Source organism: Myxocyprinus asiaticus, chromosome 10 (genome assembly GCF_019703515.2).
Source record: "Myxocyprinus asiaticus isolate MX2 ecotype Aquarium Trade chromosome 10, UBuf_Myxa_2, whole genome shotgun sequence".
NCBI classification, from domain to species: Eukaryota; Metazoa; Chordata; class Actinopteri; order Cypriniformes; family Catostomidae; genus Myxocyprinus; species Myxocyprinus asiaticus.
In genome coordinates this window covers 6,962,440-6,977,397 of record NC_059353.1, presented here as the reverse complement: position 1 = coordinate 6,977,397, position 14,958 = coordinate 6,962,440, and the positions used below count along the sequence as shown (strand labels likewise).

Genomic DNA, 14,958 nt, shown 5'->3' with positions numbered 1-14,958 from the left:
TCATTACAGAATCGATTTTATGCTGCTACTCTTTGTTTTTAAATCGTTGAATGGGCTGGCGCCGATCTATCTCTGTGACCTCCTGCACATACACTGGCGGCCAAAAGTTTGGTATAATGTACAGATTTTGCTGGTTCGGAAGGAAATTGGTACTGTAATTCACCAACGTGGCATTCAGCTGATCACAAAGTATAGTCAGGACATCACTGATGTAAAAAACAGCACCATCACTATTTGAAAAAAGTCATTTTTGATCAAATCAAGACAGGCCCCATTTCCAGCAGCCTTCACTCCAACACCTTATCCTTAAGCAATCATGCTAAATTGCTAATTTGGTACTAGAAAATCACTTGCCATTACATCAAACACAGTTGAAAGCTATTTGGTTCGTTAAATGAAGCTTAACATTGTCTTTGTGTTTGTTTTTGATTTGCCACATTATGCAATAGACTGGCATGTCTTAAGGTCAATATTAGATCAAAAATGGCAAAAAAGAAACAGCTTTCTCTAGAAACTCATCAGTCAATCATTGTTTTGAGGAATGAAGGCTATACAATGCTTGAAATTGCCAAATAACTGAAGATTTCATACAAAGGTGTACACTACAGTCTTCAAAGACAAAGGACAACTGGCTCTAACAAGGACAGAAAGAGATGTGGAAGGCCAGATGTACAACTAAACAAGAGGATAAGTACATCAGAGTCTCTAGTTTGAGAAATAGACACCTCATATGTCCTCAGCTGACAGCTTCATTGAATTCTACCCGCTCAACACCAGTTTCATGTACAACAGTAAAGAGAAGACTCAGGGGTGCAGGTCTTATGGGAAGAATTGCAAAGAAAAAGCAACTTTTGAAACAGACAACAAAAAGAAAAGGTTAGAGTGGGCAAAGAAACACAGACATTGGACAACAGATAATTGGAAAAGAGTGTTATGGATCTTAACCCCATTGAGCTTTTGTGGGATCAGCTAGACTGTAAGGTGCGTGAGAAGTGCCCGACAGGACAGCCACATCTATGGCAAGTGCTTCAGGAAGTGTGGGGTGAAATGTCACATGAGTATCTGGACAAACTGACAGCTAGAATGCCAAGGATCTGCAAAGCTGTCATTGCTGCACGTGGAGGATGTTTTGATGAGAACTCTTTGAAGTAGTTTAAGAAGTTCAAATTGTTATTTGAAAAATGTATTTATTCCAAACATTTGGCTGCCAGTGTACATAAGAATTCAAGGTCACTTAGGTCCTCAGATCAGATGACCATTCCCAGGTCCCGGTTAAAGCTAAGAGGTTATCGTGCTTTTGCAGTCCTGGCCCCGAAGCTTTGGAACAGTTTGCCCCTGCACATAAGAATGGCTCCTACTTGATCTATTTTTAAACCTCAGTTAAAAACACATCTTTTCTCTCTGGCATTTGGCCATACAGAGTCTTGATAAATGATCTGTTGTTTGCTCAATGTAAACTTTTTATTTTTCTCTTATGTATTTTATATTTTAATTTTACAATCTTTCATTGTACAGCACATTGGTCAATGGTCTGCTGTTTTTAATTGTGCTTTATAAATAAATTGTTGTTGTTAAATTTCTTGGAAAGATATTTTTTCAATGTTTCGTAGGTGGAACAATCCAAAAACACTTTAAACAACTATACAACCCATTTAACAGACTACAAATGAATATTCCCCCTTATAGTTGTTGATATAAGTACACATTGTTAAACCCCTGCTCCTTTTTACTGGATGAAGCAACATCTCTGTGTCTCAATGTGCTATGGATATTGTCCAGTGTCATATGCAGAATCTCCTGTAAATAACATGTGTAAAAGTAAATTCTCTTGAGTCATCTTGACAGCATTTATCAGCATAGGAATCAGTAGTTTCCAGCACTGCACCAGATGTAAGGATGGGATACCCCTACCCCCCTGAGGCAAAACGCGGAAGTGACTGTGCATAGTATACTCAGTTTATTTGAGAGACAACAAAAGCAGTTTGCATTTCAACAAATCTACCATATATTGTTTTGTTTTTTTAATTATTATTATTCTCTCCAAAAAGAGATGTTGAATGAACACTATCTTTTACTGTTAGGAAAACAAGATGGAGATAAGAAAGACAAGACAGCAGCAGATGACAAAGTAAGACAACACTGGACTTGTGTTTATGATGTGTTCATTAAAATATGGAACAAAAGGCATGCGCATCCAAAAATATATAAATGTGAGTGCAAATTCACACATACAAAAAAATAAATAAAGGAACCGCACACCTAGAAAGCTCCTACAGACAGGACTTTAATAAATAGAGTTTCTAAACAAAATTCCTAGTCAGAACTACAGATACCTGTAATCCTATGACATTGCGAAATATGAAGACTTCTTTCTGTGCAATGGGATGGTTTGATGTCCCATGTAAAAACACATTTTTATCAGTAGGTTTACGGTATAAATAAGGTTTAGGTCCATCTTCCTTTCTTACAATCGTAATATCTTATTGACATCAAAAGATAAAGTGAATTGCAGATATTTATTTCTTGTATTTACAAAAATATGAAATGAAATGAATAAACTCTCAGGTCCAAACCAAATAAAGAAAACATCTTAGCAAATCTTGGGAGGCATCTGAGGAAGAGCCCAATGGCTCGAAGCGTTACTTAAGTTCTGTTTATGGAAGCTTTCTAGGTGTGTGATTTATCTATCGGTTTATTTATCTTTTTAAAACCGGTAGCATGGATTCTTTCAGCTATATACAGAATGTATTTACTGCATTTGCACAGTCAATAATTTAATCTGGATTAAAGGTGCTGTAAGCTGAAATAAGTGTCCTGAGATACAGTATCTCACCAGTCTCTGTGATAGCTCTAGAATCTGTAAACAGCAAACAAAAATTTGGTTGCTGGTTGAGGTCTTTGATGCATTTGCCTGTCAATCATTTTACGCATCCTCACAGTTTTGTAGTTGAAGCACATCATTGAGACTTAATGGCATATTCAGATTCATAATAGTTGTCTGTTGAGGGCGCTATTTTACTCCTTTTGTGTTTAACAACTATGGGAACACACACTAATGCTGCTCTTCTGCACGGCATGGCATGGGTTTTATAAAGTGGGGTGTGGCTAATTCAACAGCTCAGTCTTGTGGAAATAAGGATGGCTAAAATCGCTTGCAGCACCTTTAATGTTTGAGCAAAGAATAAATATCTTTAATGTTAATGCCCACTAATCAGTGAACACTGTCTGTGTAATGCTTTTAAGGGTTTTTGTGTGATATTTCCATTGTTTGTTGTCTTGGTTCAAACAATGGAATGTCCTGGTTTTTGGTTCATGTCAGTTTTTTGATACTGTTGTTTCTTGTACTCGAATAGTTTCCTGTTAATTGTTTCCCTTTACGGTCATTTAGATGCTGCATCAGCAGTTGACGCTATGGGAACTCTGTCAGGAGTAAAGATTAGTGAAGCCCTTAAAGAATCATGTAAATTTATCCTCATCATCTATTTTGCACACCTTCAGCAAAACCTACATTTCTTATTCTTCCCCGATAAAGCACATGTAAACCTGCAGGATTAAGGATCTCTGTGACCTCAGGTGCCCCTAGTGGACCCGGTACCACCTGCTCTGCACCCCCAAGCAGTCCTCTGTACATGTTGGACTGATCTGCATAAACCCTGGTCCAGCGGTACTGTTCCTCCCCTCTGGGCTTAGCAAACTCAATTACGTTTGGCCATGGAAAAAGGGAGTTAATCCCTGCCATTATGGACCTGAAACACATTTGTACGCCCGTTCCACATCCCCAAACAGACCACACAAAATACCTCTGTCTTGCTTGCTGGGGGTGGTGTGGTGCCCTCTTTTGTGTGCTGCAGTAGAGTATTCTCCTGCAAATGTTGTGGTTGTTGGCATCTTATAAAGTCTCAGCTTCACAACATGGGGGTAAAGTGGCCTATGGTCTATCCAACAGTGTAATCTGAACTGCATTTTTAGGCTGGTGCTACATTAAATTTGCAAAATAGGCAATTTGCGTTAGTCTAGGTCTTTGACCGTTAGCGAGGGGGCTCGACCCTGCAGAGCAGACCACCACGAACCTATCCGCGTTTGTAGGGTCAGTCCATGCCCCTGGACAGACCCCTGGATATGCCCTGCCTATAGCGATCAGGTACGTGGAGTTTAGTACACCGTTTAAGGCCATAGTCAAGTGTCATACAACATTACCATTACTGGCATGCCATAGATTTGCTATGACGGAACGTATATTTTCCCTGAACAACTGACTGTTTGAAGTCCCTCACTCATTTGTAGGGTAGAGTTGAGTCTGAGCATTCACAGTCGGGCCAGTGTTATTTCGCCTGAGGCGCTACCCATGTTAGACATGCCCTGTTGCACCCTGGAGGGTGGAACACATGATCCACACCAGAAAAAGGACATACTTAGCCCATTGTTGTGCCATGTGAATGCTTCTCTTTGGCTGCCCAGATTTTCAAAGTGGGTAATTCAAGTAATCAATGTTGCGTGCTATGTTTGCTTTGAGCCCTCTTCGCAGAAATGGTCTATTTTATTGCAGGAAGTTCAGTCGCTTCCTCTGCAAGGGAGCAATAGAAATAGTTCCCCCAGAGCAGGTACTATTTGGTTTCTACAGCTTCTACATTCTGGTTGGAAAGATGGATGAAAACATGCATGCAAATTTTGATCTCAGGAGGCTAAATCAGGCATTTTGACCTAATCATCATTCAAAGACATTTTGCCACATGTCTGTATGGTAGACTGGTTTGTGACCGTGGACCTGAAAGACACGTACTCCGTGTCCAAGTTTCCCCTTGTCACAGGCGGTTCATCAGGTTTGCCTTTAAGGAGGTAGCTTATCAGTTCAGGGCTCTGCTGTTTGGCCTGTTTTTAGTCCTCTGCACTTTCAATTAAGTGCATGGAACCAGCACTCGCTTCCATGAGTCCCTCTCGGTTTGGAATTTGATTTATGCTCCATGAGAGAAGACTCCTGGAGGCGTGTGTTCAGACCATTCGACAGTGCCTTTCTTTGTTCAAACCTGGGCTAAACCGTTTCAGTGCACAGGGTCTTATGGTTGTTGCTGCTGCTGTCACCCCATTAGGGTTGCCGCACATGAGGACTCTTCAGTGTTGGGTAAATGCCAGAGTCCCCCATTTCATGTGGCAGAGTCGCATGCATCTTCAAGTCATGCGCCACTGTCTGGCCATGCTCTCGATTTGGAAATAAACCTTGTTCTATGAGGAGGGTATAGCACTGGAGCAAGTTCCCCATCGTGAGTTAGTCGCGATGGATGCATCATTCTTGGCCTGGAAAGCCCTGTGTGACAGACATCCAGCCTTCGGCACCTGGACAGGGTCTTTTTTGTTGTAGCACGTAGATTTCTTGGAGCTTTGGTGGTCAATCTGGCTCTCAAAGGCTTCCGATTGAAATTGCAAGGGTTTCACGTTCTGATCAAAGTGGACTGCACCTCAGCAGTCTCTTGTCTGAATCGCCAAGGGGGAGTGCATTCTCAGCTGATGTTTAATCTGACGAGACTCATCCTCCTGTGGTCACATCATCACCTGGTTTCTATGTCAGTGGTGCATGTTCTGGGACATCTGAACTTTGGAGCTGACTTGCTCTCACATCATGGGGTCATGCCAGGAGAGTAGGGCTACACAGTTTGGACAATAAGTCATATTGCGATTATTTTGAAAAAAATACTGTGATTGTGATTTGAACTGCGATATATTAAACCAAAAAACTGCACTCTTAAAAATATTTTATACTATTTTTAAGATTTATTGATTTGTTTTTTTTGTTTTTTTCACCCAATTTGGAATGCCCAATTCCCAATGCGCTTTTAAGTCCTCGTGGTCGCGTAGTGACTCGCCTGGTGGAGGATGAATCCCAGTTGCCTCCACATCTGAGACCATCAACCCACGCTTCTTATCACGTGGCTTGTTGAGTGCGTTGCCACGGAGACATAGCGCATGTGGAGGCTTCACGCCATCCACTGTGGCATCCGCGCTCAACTCACCATGCGCCCCACCGAGAACGAACCACATTATAGCGACCACGAGGAGGTTACCTCATGTGACTCTACCCTCTCTAGCAGCCGGGCCAATTTGGTTGCTTAGGAGACCTGGCTGGAGTCACTCAGCATGCACTATTTTTAAGATTTAAGCATTTCATTATCATAACAAATTCCATCAAATTTAATTGTATAATTTGTAACTAAATTTAGTTAATAGTAATATATCGATCTTTTATTTTATAATATAATCAAGCTTTTATTTTTGTGGGAAATACAGTAACACCTTAAGAGTGTCTGATTGTAGCACAGTTAACAAAATCTGTACTGTACAATGTGCTGTTCATTTTAATATTTTCTCCTCCTCTGTCCACAAATACTCTGTGCCATGGGGTATTTTATTTGTATATTAACTTGTAGCTTCCAAACATATTTGGAATTATGTGAAATTCCAAATATGTGAAATTAAAGTGAATTTGGAGTGCTTGAAATACAAAGCGTTCAGTGTGTGTAAGCAAACAGAACCGAACTCGGAGCACATCTGTTACTCTGAGCACAAAATGGAGTTGTGGAGCTCAGAACTGCTCTGAAAACACTGCAAAAAGGCACCAACAAAATACAGACCGGACAGAGCAACATACTTTTCTTGGTGCAAAGTATTTTGCACTTCCTGCAAAGGAATTTTGGATGCTGGTCTCACTCTGTCCACGCTTAAGGTTTATGTGGCAGCAATAGCCACGTGTGTATGGCTTGTCTGTGGGCAAACATCTGTTGATGGTGAGATTTACGAATAGGGTGGCATAGAGGCTCCTCTGTTTGAGCCTTTGGAGTTTGTCTGCTTGCTCACACTCTCTGAAGACTGTGTTGCTGTTAGTTCTTGTTTCTGTGAAGCATATTGGAGACCTACAGGCCCTGTCTGTGAACAGTCCTTGTCTAAATATATCTCGAAAGTAAAGTGTTGCTTTGGCTGCTGGTTGGTTTTTTGTTTTGCCTTCCACCCCTTTTCAGTCTCAGGTGATTGCTTTTCAGACCTTTTGCCCTCCTCCTTTTCAGTTAGATGAGGATGGGTGTCTGTATTGCCTGTGCCCTGTTAGAGCCTTGAAAACCTTTATTGATCATACATGCTAAATGTTTAAGTCTGATCAGATGTTTGCCTTGTTTGGCGAACACACAAAAGGGTCTGACCAATTCCAAACAGAGGCTCTCCCACTGGGTCATTGAGGCAAGAACCACATCTAACAAGAACATGGCTTTGTCTTGACCATGGTTTAAAGGCCATTGCTTAGGAGGTTATTTGTGCTGTCAGATACTTTTATCAGGTTTTATAGCCTGGATATGTCTCCCCTTGCTTCCCAGATTTTGAATGTGCAGTGGGTTAAGGCTCCCTAACTACTCAATTACAGTTTTTCATTACCCTAGGTTGGCTGTGATCACTTTTTTTTGTGTGGCAGTAAGCAGTACTATGGCGCTGTGGAAGTCTGTTCCCATAGCAAAGTTACCGCAATGAAAGGGAATGTCTTGGTTATGTATATAACCCCACTTCCCTGAATTAGGGAACGCGATGCTGCGCAGCTTTGCCACACTACTGTTTTTATGGCTGCCAAGGGTCATGTTCTCTTCCCTTCAGGAGGAAATCTAAGATCCTGCTGAGCTCCAGTGGATCTTAAGTATCATCTTCCAATGAATGACCATGATTCTATAAGGGCTTTAGTAATTGTCACTCCTGATGGAGTTCCCATAATGTCAGCTACTGATGCACTGTCTTAGGGAACCAGGGATATACATATTCCAGATGTTCTTCTGCCCTGATTTAATCCACTTTATTGAGTCTTATTCCCTTATGAGTTACTGGCCATATGTGCATAGTCCTTGGATTCGTTTTGTTGTTTGGTAAAACTTTGTTATGGTTTGTAGTGTCTCTTTTTTAGTGGTGTTTGCAAAGGCAAGCATCATACTGCTCATACTGATTTGAACAAACCTCTAACCCAAACAATTAAACTTCACTGTGGAACTCATCCTGCACCGTTTGTGCTTCAGACATGAATGATGATCTGACTTACGATTGTTACCTTGCAAATAAATAAATAAATACTATTCAAATATATGAATGCATCTCAATCTGAAATTTTCATTTCTTATAACAGACTGTAAAAGTCAGTTACGATGCTGTCACTTTAACAGAATATACTTTGATCTTAAAGAAGCTATGTATTCTATACTGTGCATTATGCTGTAATTGGCCTTTGTATTTGATGATTGTAGAATAAGAAGCAGCAACAGACATTCAGCCAGTCTTATTATCTGGCGCTGTATCGCTTTAAAGCCATCGAGAAAGATGACTTGGACTTCCAGTGAGTCTCTTTTTTCTCATATTTATAGTTCCTTACTATAGTTATTAATATTATTCAACATATACATAGGCTTCATAGATTAGTTCATTTTTCATTTGATTTCGAAGTACTGCTGGTGGTGAGTTTAACTGTGTATGTGTTTCAGTCCAGGAGATCGTATCACAGTCCTGGATGACTCTAATGAGGAATGGTGGAGGGTGAGTTACATAGTAGATAGTAGGTAGTATGCTACATATAAAAAGTGTATATTGTCTAGTAGTATATTACAGTATGTTTAGTTAGCTACACATAAAAATTCAAAGGGGGAGTTGAAAAATAAGAGGGATTGGTGATGTGCACATTGCGTTCATTGGTTGTTTGTTTTGAAAAACAAAATCAAAATTATGCTTTGAATGTTTTTTTTTTTTATATATATTTTTATTTCATAATTTAAAAAAAAAAAGATCAAATGAGATAAAGGTTGTTATTTGTTCATTCATTTTGTTGGTATAAAATGAGTATATTGCTTGAATATTTGATTTGCACATGTGGGTGGACCTGAAACGTGATTAATCAACATGCTTTGGTCTCAGTGGATTTATCCAACATCCCACCAACTGAACACAGCACCAACCCGCTATAATGATGCCGTAGCTCTGATTTTAAAAGGCAGGATTTATTACAAAATGACTTGTTAAAAATTGCACACACACACACACAAATACAAACGTCTTTGCACTGTAAATAAAAAGACTATTAGAATATTAGGTTAATACTGATGCATGTATTAAAGTGAAAGGGATACAATTTGATTTCTTGCTGACATAAATCTGTGTGTGTGTTCGTGTTTGCGTGTGTTGTAGGGTAAGATTGGTGATAAGACAGGCTACTTGCCCATGACATACATCATCAGGGTGCGTGCTGGCGAACGGGTGTATAAAGTGACACGCTCCTTTGTGGGAAACAGAGAGATGGGTCAGATCACACTGAAGAAAGATCAGGTTAGTGTGTGTGTGTGTTAGTATGTTTGCACTTGAACATTCCTGTCCATAGGTGAATTACGGACCGGGCCATTGGGACCAGTGCCTAGGGGCGCTTGACTACCAGGGGCCCGGGAGGGCCCTGGGCTGCAAGGTCTCGCAGCCCATCTACTTTGAAAAAAATATTTAATATAAGCTTGAATATGTGGGGCCCACAGCTTATACAAGGCCCTTTTAATAGGCCCCTGTGACTATGAGGGCCCTCAGTCCTCTTATAGGACCCTTTTGCCTTCCTGTTTCTAATTAAATTTTTTGAGCCACTCTTTAACCCTATAATGCTGCTTGTATCATATTTGATACATGATTTTCTAGAGCCTCTACATCATCAATATGATTAAAACTTGAAAAACCTGTTGCATGCGGTGTACTTGATGTTTACTGTCTCCTGGTGAAAGTTTCCATGCTCTTCTGGAAGTAGAAGACCTAGAAATATATTTTCCAAAATGGCTACCTTCACATTGTGATGCACTCGTCTTTTTGATGTGAAATCTTTGCTGATTTTGATAAAGTAAAATGACCAATAATGATTTTTTTTTTTTTTTACTGATATTTCAAAATAGCATTTATTGAATTGAAGCAACATGTGCTCACATAAAATGTCATTATTATATAGACAAATCGTGTTGAAAATGTGTGTATCAAATATCATACAACAGGCTTTTGATGTATATCGCTCAATCATCCTTCCGTTCCATTCATGTCCACCACAATAAAAAAGCTTTTAAAATACTGACATATAATTTTTAAAGATATATTTGAAGTGTGATTTATTTCACATATGCAGCTTGCTGTCATTACATAGATCTTGTGGTTTTTATACATATCTCATGGTTTGTTATTATAATGTGATCTTACTATAAAAAAAAAAAAAAAAAGGTTTTACAAGTTTCCTTTTTTTCAAAAATCAATATAGTGTTTGGTGTATAAAAACATGATAATTGATTAAAAAAATAATATTGCATTTCAGGTGCCGAACTGTAATGTCATACATTTCTATAGAGCAAGGAGAGGAAGTTGTCATGGCCAAACATTTGAAAAGCTCAGGGTGTCCTCTTCAGATACACAAATGAAAATTGGCCTCGGGGCCCTTGCTAGTCATAATCTGCCCCTGGTCCTGTCTCACAAGGCCGGTTTAAGTGGCTCTCCGAATAAGTTTCAGTTTAATTTGAGCAAACTCTCTTTTTTCAGTCTCACAAAGGTGAGTCGGTTTTTACAAGATAACCTGCTCCTAGGCAGATTTTGTTTTAGGTAACAAATCTGACACAGATACTGAAACAATCAGCTGTGGGGAAAGTGACAGATCTCTGAAGTCATTCCCCTTTTCTCTCACTTTAAATTAAAGTGCACTTCACAGGAAAGTTCACTTTTTTTTATGAAACCTACTCTAAAACCACATCAAGTGTTTTAATTATTTTTGTCACTAGAATATTCAAAATCAAAACTTAACTTTAGATGCCAGACAAAAGGCTTTACACAATCTACATCTATGTCTAATATTAATTTAAACTACCCATACTCCTCATACTTGAGAGAGTGAGACAGGGAGCTTGTTCAAATCCATGTGTGTGTATACTGTGTTCTGATGTGTAGATTGTGGTGAAGAAAGGAGAGGAGGTGAATGGGTATCTGAAGGTGAGCACTGGACGAAAACTGGGCTTCTTCCCTGCTGACCTGCTACAAGAGATCTGAATGAACATCATCGTCTGATGAAGATTCAATCATGAGGGAATAATAAGAAGGATGGACAGAGAAGGAGAAATTAAGATGACAACACCTGATGTCATAAGTGACATCACAGAAACTCGTTAGCATGAATATGTGTGTGAGACTATGCAATAATATATTTATTCATTGATTGTCAATGTATAGATATAGTTTTTGTTTAAAAAAATGTTCAGACATGTTAACTCTCTGAAAAATTTAGCATGTTAATCTGGGTATGACATATTGATAGGATATTGGACTTGGTAGACTATATCTGCTACGCTGATGCTGGACTTGCTACTTCTAGAACATACACAGTCATACAGAGTTAAGCATGTGGAAATTGTGCACAATTAGACAAAATGCAAGACATGCCGCATTGAGCATGTAGGACATGCTGCTACACAAATCGACATACAATCCCCCATATTAGACAAGTGGAGCTGGGATGGAGGTGGGTTTTAGAGAAAATCTCACACAGAGTGCTGCAGTGAAACCAGCTTATTTGCAAAACTAAGCTATTTAAATGTTAGACAAAGAGAGAAACAAGTAAACTGGTTACCCGATTACATGTCAAAGGACCAGTCAGCTTACTGAGTCGATTGGCTTAACATGTCACGTGAGCGAGCCGATTGGCTAACAGATTACAGCTTGCGCTACATAGGGTCATTTATTATTTTTGTTAATGATTGCCAAGCGATTGCCAAAAATGGACATGAAAAATAGTATATTAAACTTAAATTATTAGTAGTATTATATTTTGCATGTGTTTGACTAAACTTTTAAATTTGCAGCAAAAAATCTTCAAAATTGTTATAAATTCACTGCTTCCACTACTCATATATATAGATCTAGGTAAATATCTCATTATAGCACAAATGTAATACTTCAAAATCTGTATTTCTTCAAATTTTGTGAATTTTCCAGGCTCAAGGATTCGTCTATCCAAATTTTGCCAAATAAAAAAAGTATTTCCTGTTCTGTTTTTGAACTAGAGTTTTAGGTGTATGCATGATAAAATTCACACAAGACATGCCAACTTACATAGGAAGAGAGTAGAGACTATGATAAGTGGCCAACCACAGTACATACTGTACAGTATTGTTTCTTAACTCTTAAGGGAAAGTCAGCCCTGTATTAGCATTTCTCAAACAATTGATTTTGATTCTTCTTCACAATATTCTGCAATTAATTAAACCTGATCTGCTTGACTTGCAGACACTATTCAGACTTGGTTTTGTAGATAATTCCTGAAGTAAAAAGCAGTGCTTGCAAGATAGCAATAGAATACTGTTAGGTAGGTTTAGGTTTTAAGCTTTAGTTCTATGTAAATATGTGTACAAGAATCAGCTCATACAGTAATACAACACCAAATTTGCTATATAAATGGCCTATAGATTAAATACAAGAAAAGCAGTGTTGGGTAAACTACTCAAAAAATACTAATTACATATCTAAAATTGTAATTAGATTAGTTTACTGTTTCCTTCACAAAGTAAACACATTTCTAATTACTGTAATTTTAAGTTACTTTCTAAAACACTTTTCCCAGAAGTTTTTGCTTTTCTGCTCAACCAGTTCAAAATAATATCTATTTTTCCTCCTTGTTCAGTTGTTCGAAAACAACTCATACATTCAGCACCACACATTTCTCCCTTACAATGACTTGTTAGGGAGTGCATGCTCATCAAATTAACATAATTCATGTTTTAAATGTAATCTACATAAATGGAATTATTTTAGAAATATGTGAAACACAAGCAATATACTAAAAAGTCAATCTAATTGTAGTTAAGTCAGTAACTGTAATCTAATGACAAGAATTTGAAATGTAATGTGCTACACTACTTTTTGACTGAAACGTAATTAATCAATTACACCCCACATAAAAGACATGACCAATCAAACCTCAGTAAGCAAATAAATGCAAGAAACAAGGCCAATTTCATATCAGTATGCAAATTTAAATAATTAAAAGAAGACAACTTGGAACTTGCGTATCCATCATAGCTTTGTTGATTACAGCAAAATATTTAATCACTTCATTGATTTAATGATCCAATTCTATATCCATCCATCCTCTATAGCCACTTGTCCTATGTAAGGTCACAAGTAGTGCTAGAGCCTATCCCTGATGTCTCTTGACAAATATTTAAGGACAAAAAAATTGCTCCAGGTAACAGTGGCTATAATAAAATCACATATAAAAAATAAATATGTCATTTTGGTTCTTTAGATGACATTGGTTACATTATGAGTGCTGAATCAATGTCAAGATTTTCAAAATGTAGGCTTATCTTAAACAACTAATAAAAAGTTTACAAATAACAAAAATTATCTACAGAAATTACATTACTGACATACAGTTTGTATGGAGTCTGTACATAAGTGGTTCAGCCTGAATTCATGTATATAACATGTTAATTGTTTTTACAGTAGGTTACTGAATTAGTTTAGAGAAATATGTTGAGAAAAAATGTATTCTACACATCAGGGAATAAATAGGCATAATTAATAATCATTTAAGTATTTCAAAATTAAATATATCTGCAAGCAAGCAATGGCAGACCCAAGCACATCTGGTCCATTTCCAATCGATGGCTTTCGGAAAACAATGCAAGGTGGACACATGCATTTGGCATTTGGCATTATTCTAAACAATTTTGAAGCAATTTGGGTAAATATAAGAGGACTATTTTAAAGTCTATTTTAAGAGCCACACTTCCTGCTGCCAGGTTGTGGCACTATGACCGTGACCCAAAAGTCACATCAATGTGATTAGCCCCCAAGGCTAAACATAAATCAAAATTTTGATCTAAATCACACATTGCACACAGAAGAAATGAGACCCATTTTTCACCATTAATTTAATGTCTTGCCATGGCAACACCGTTCGATATATCAAAAATCTGCTTACAATTTAGCATCTTCAATATCTTTGCATAATGTCTAAATGTGTTGATGTACAGAGCCACCCCACACGCCCATGTGTGAACTTTTGCCCTGTGGCTGACGACTCTGATGTATGTGTAAAATTTCATGAAATGTTAAGCATGCCAAGTGTCTCAAAAACACCCAAATAAAGGAAGAAAGGAATAATAACAAATGGCAGACTTTCTGTTGGGTGGAGCTTATGACTGTCACATTGAAAGTTGTCCGGCTTGATGAGATCTATATGTGTACAAAGTTTGGTGACGGTAGCTCAAAAGGGGTGTACTACAGAGCCCCCCGAACATGCCCATCTTCTAGGTGGCACTACAAATCCCCCGGTTGCTATATAGATGTCTATGGTGTTGAGTGTAATTAGCTAGCAAAGTGGATTTACAGGTTATAGAGTTGCCAAAATTTATCACAAGTATTTTAAAGTGTTCAGGGGATGTCATAGCAACTGGAAGCAGAGCGGGGAGATTTTAAAACATGAGTACTTCATTCATAAGTCCACAAGATCCTACCTTCTCTGTAAGACACTGCTGAACATCTTCTCATGTCATTACCCATCACATTAAAGCTAGACTTTTAGCCCTTGTTGGACTACTAAATGGATTACTATAGCTATAGGGCAGGAACTCTTAGAGATGGGGAGGTGGAGGGATGCCAAAAGGATTGTCGCCAGTGAGAGGTAAACAGCGGTTTATACTATATTCCACAGTTAATTGGTAGATTAGATGGGCAGGTTCCTCCTGAACCATGACATTTTATTATCTTTGGCTAATCAAGTTTTATCATATCAATGTACTGAAGCTGCAGTTACTAAATATAAGTTAGCAATGATGAAACATCTTTAAACAGAATGTTTAAACTTACTTGCAACAACTTACCTGCTATGCAGATGCAGTTGAGAACAATCATTAATGGGACAAAAGCTTTTGTCATCCAAGAAAGAGA

The 14,958-nt window shown here is 38.3% G+C and overlaps 1 protein-coding gene across 2 annotated transcripts in view; it reads left to right on the top strand.

Annotated features, from left to right (window-relative positions):
* The window catches only part of stac3 (SH3 and cysteine rich domain 3), a 50,596-nt gene extending 36,429 nt beyond the window's left edge, over positions 1-14,167 (top strand). For both annotated transcript variants that reach the window (XM_051709044.1, XM_051709045.1), the window contains 5 exons: positions 2,082-2,128; positions 8,262-8,350; positions 8,496-8,547; positions 9,193-9,330; positions 10,960-14,167. In XM_051709044.1, coding sequence (XP_051565004.1) covers positions 2,082-2,128; positions 8,262-8,350; positions 8,496-8,547; positions 9,193-9,330; positions 10,960-11,058 — 425 coding nt within the window. In that variant the 3' untranslated portion in view covers positions 11,059-14,167. The remainder of the gene's footprint in view (positions 1-2,081; positions 2,129-8,261; positions 8,351-8,495; positions 8,548-9,192; positions 9,331-10,959) is intronic.
* The last annotated feature ends 791 nt before the right edge of the window (positions 14,168-14,958 follow it).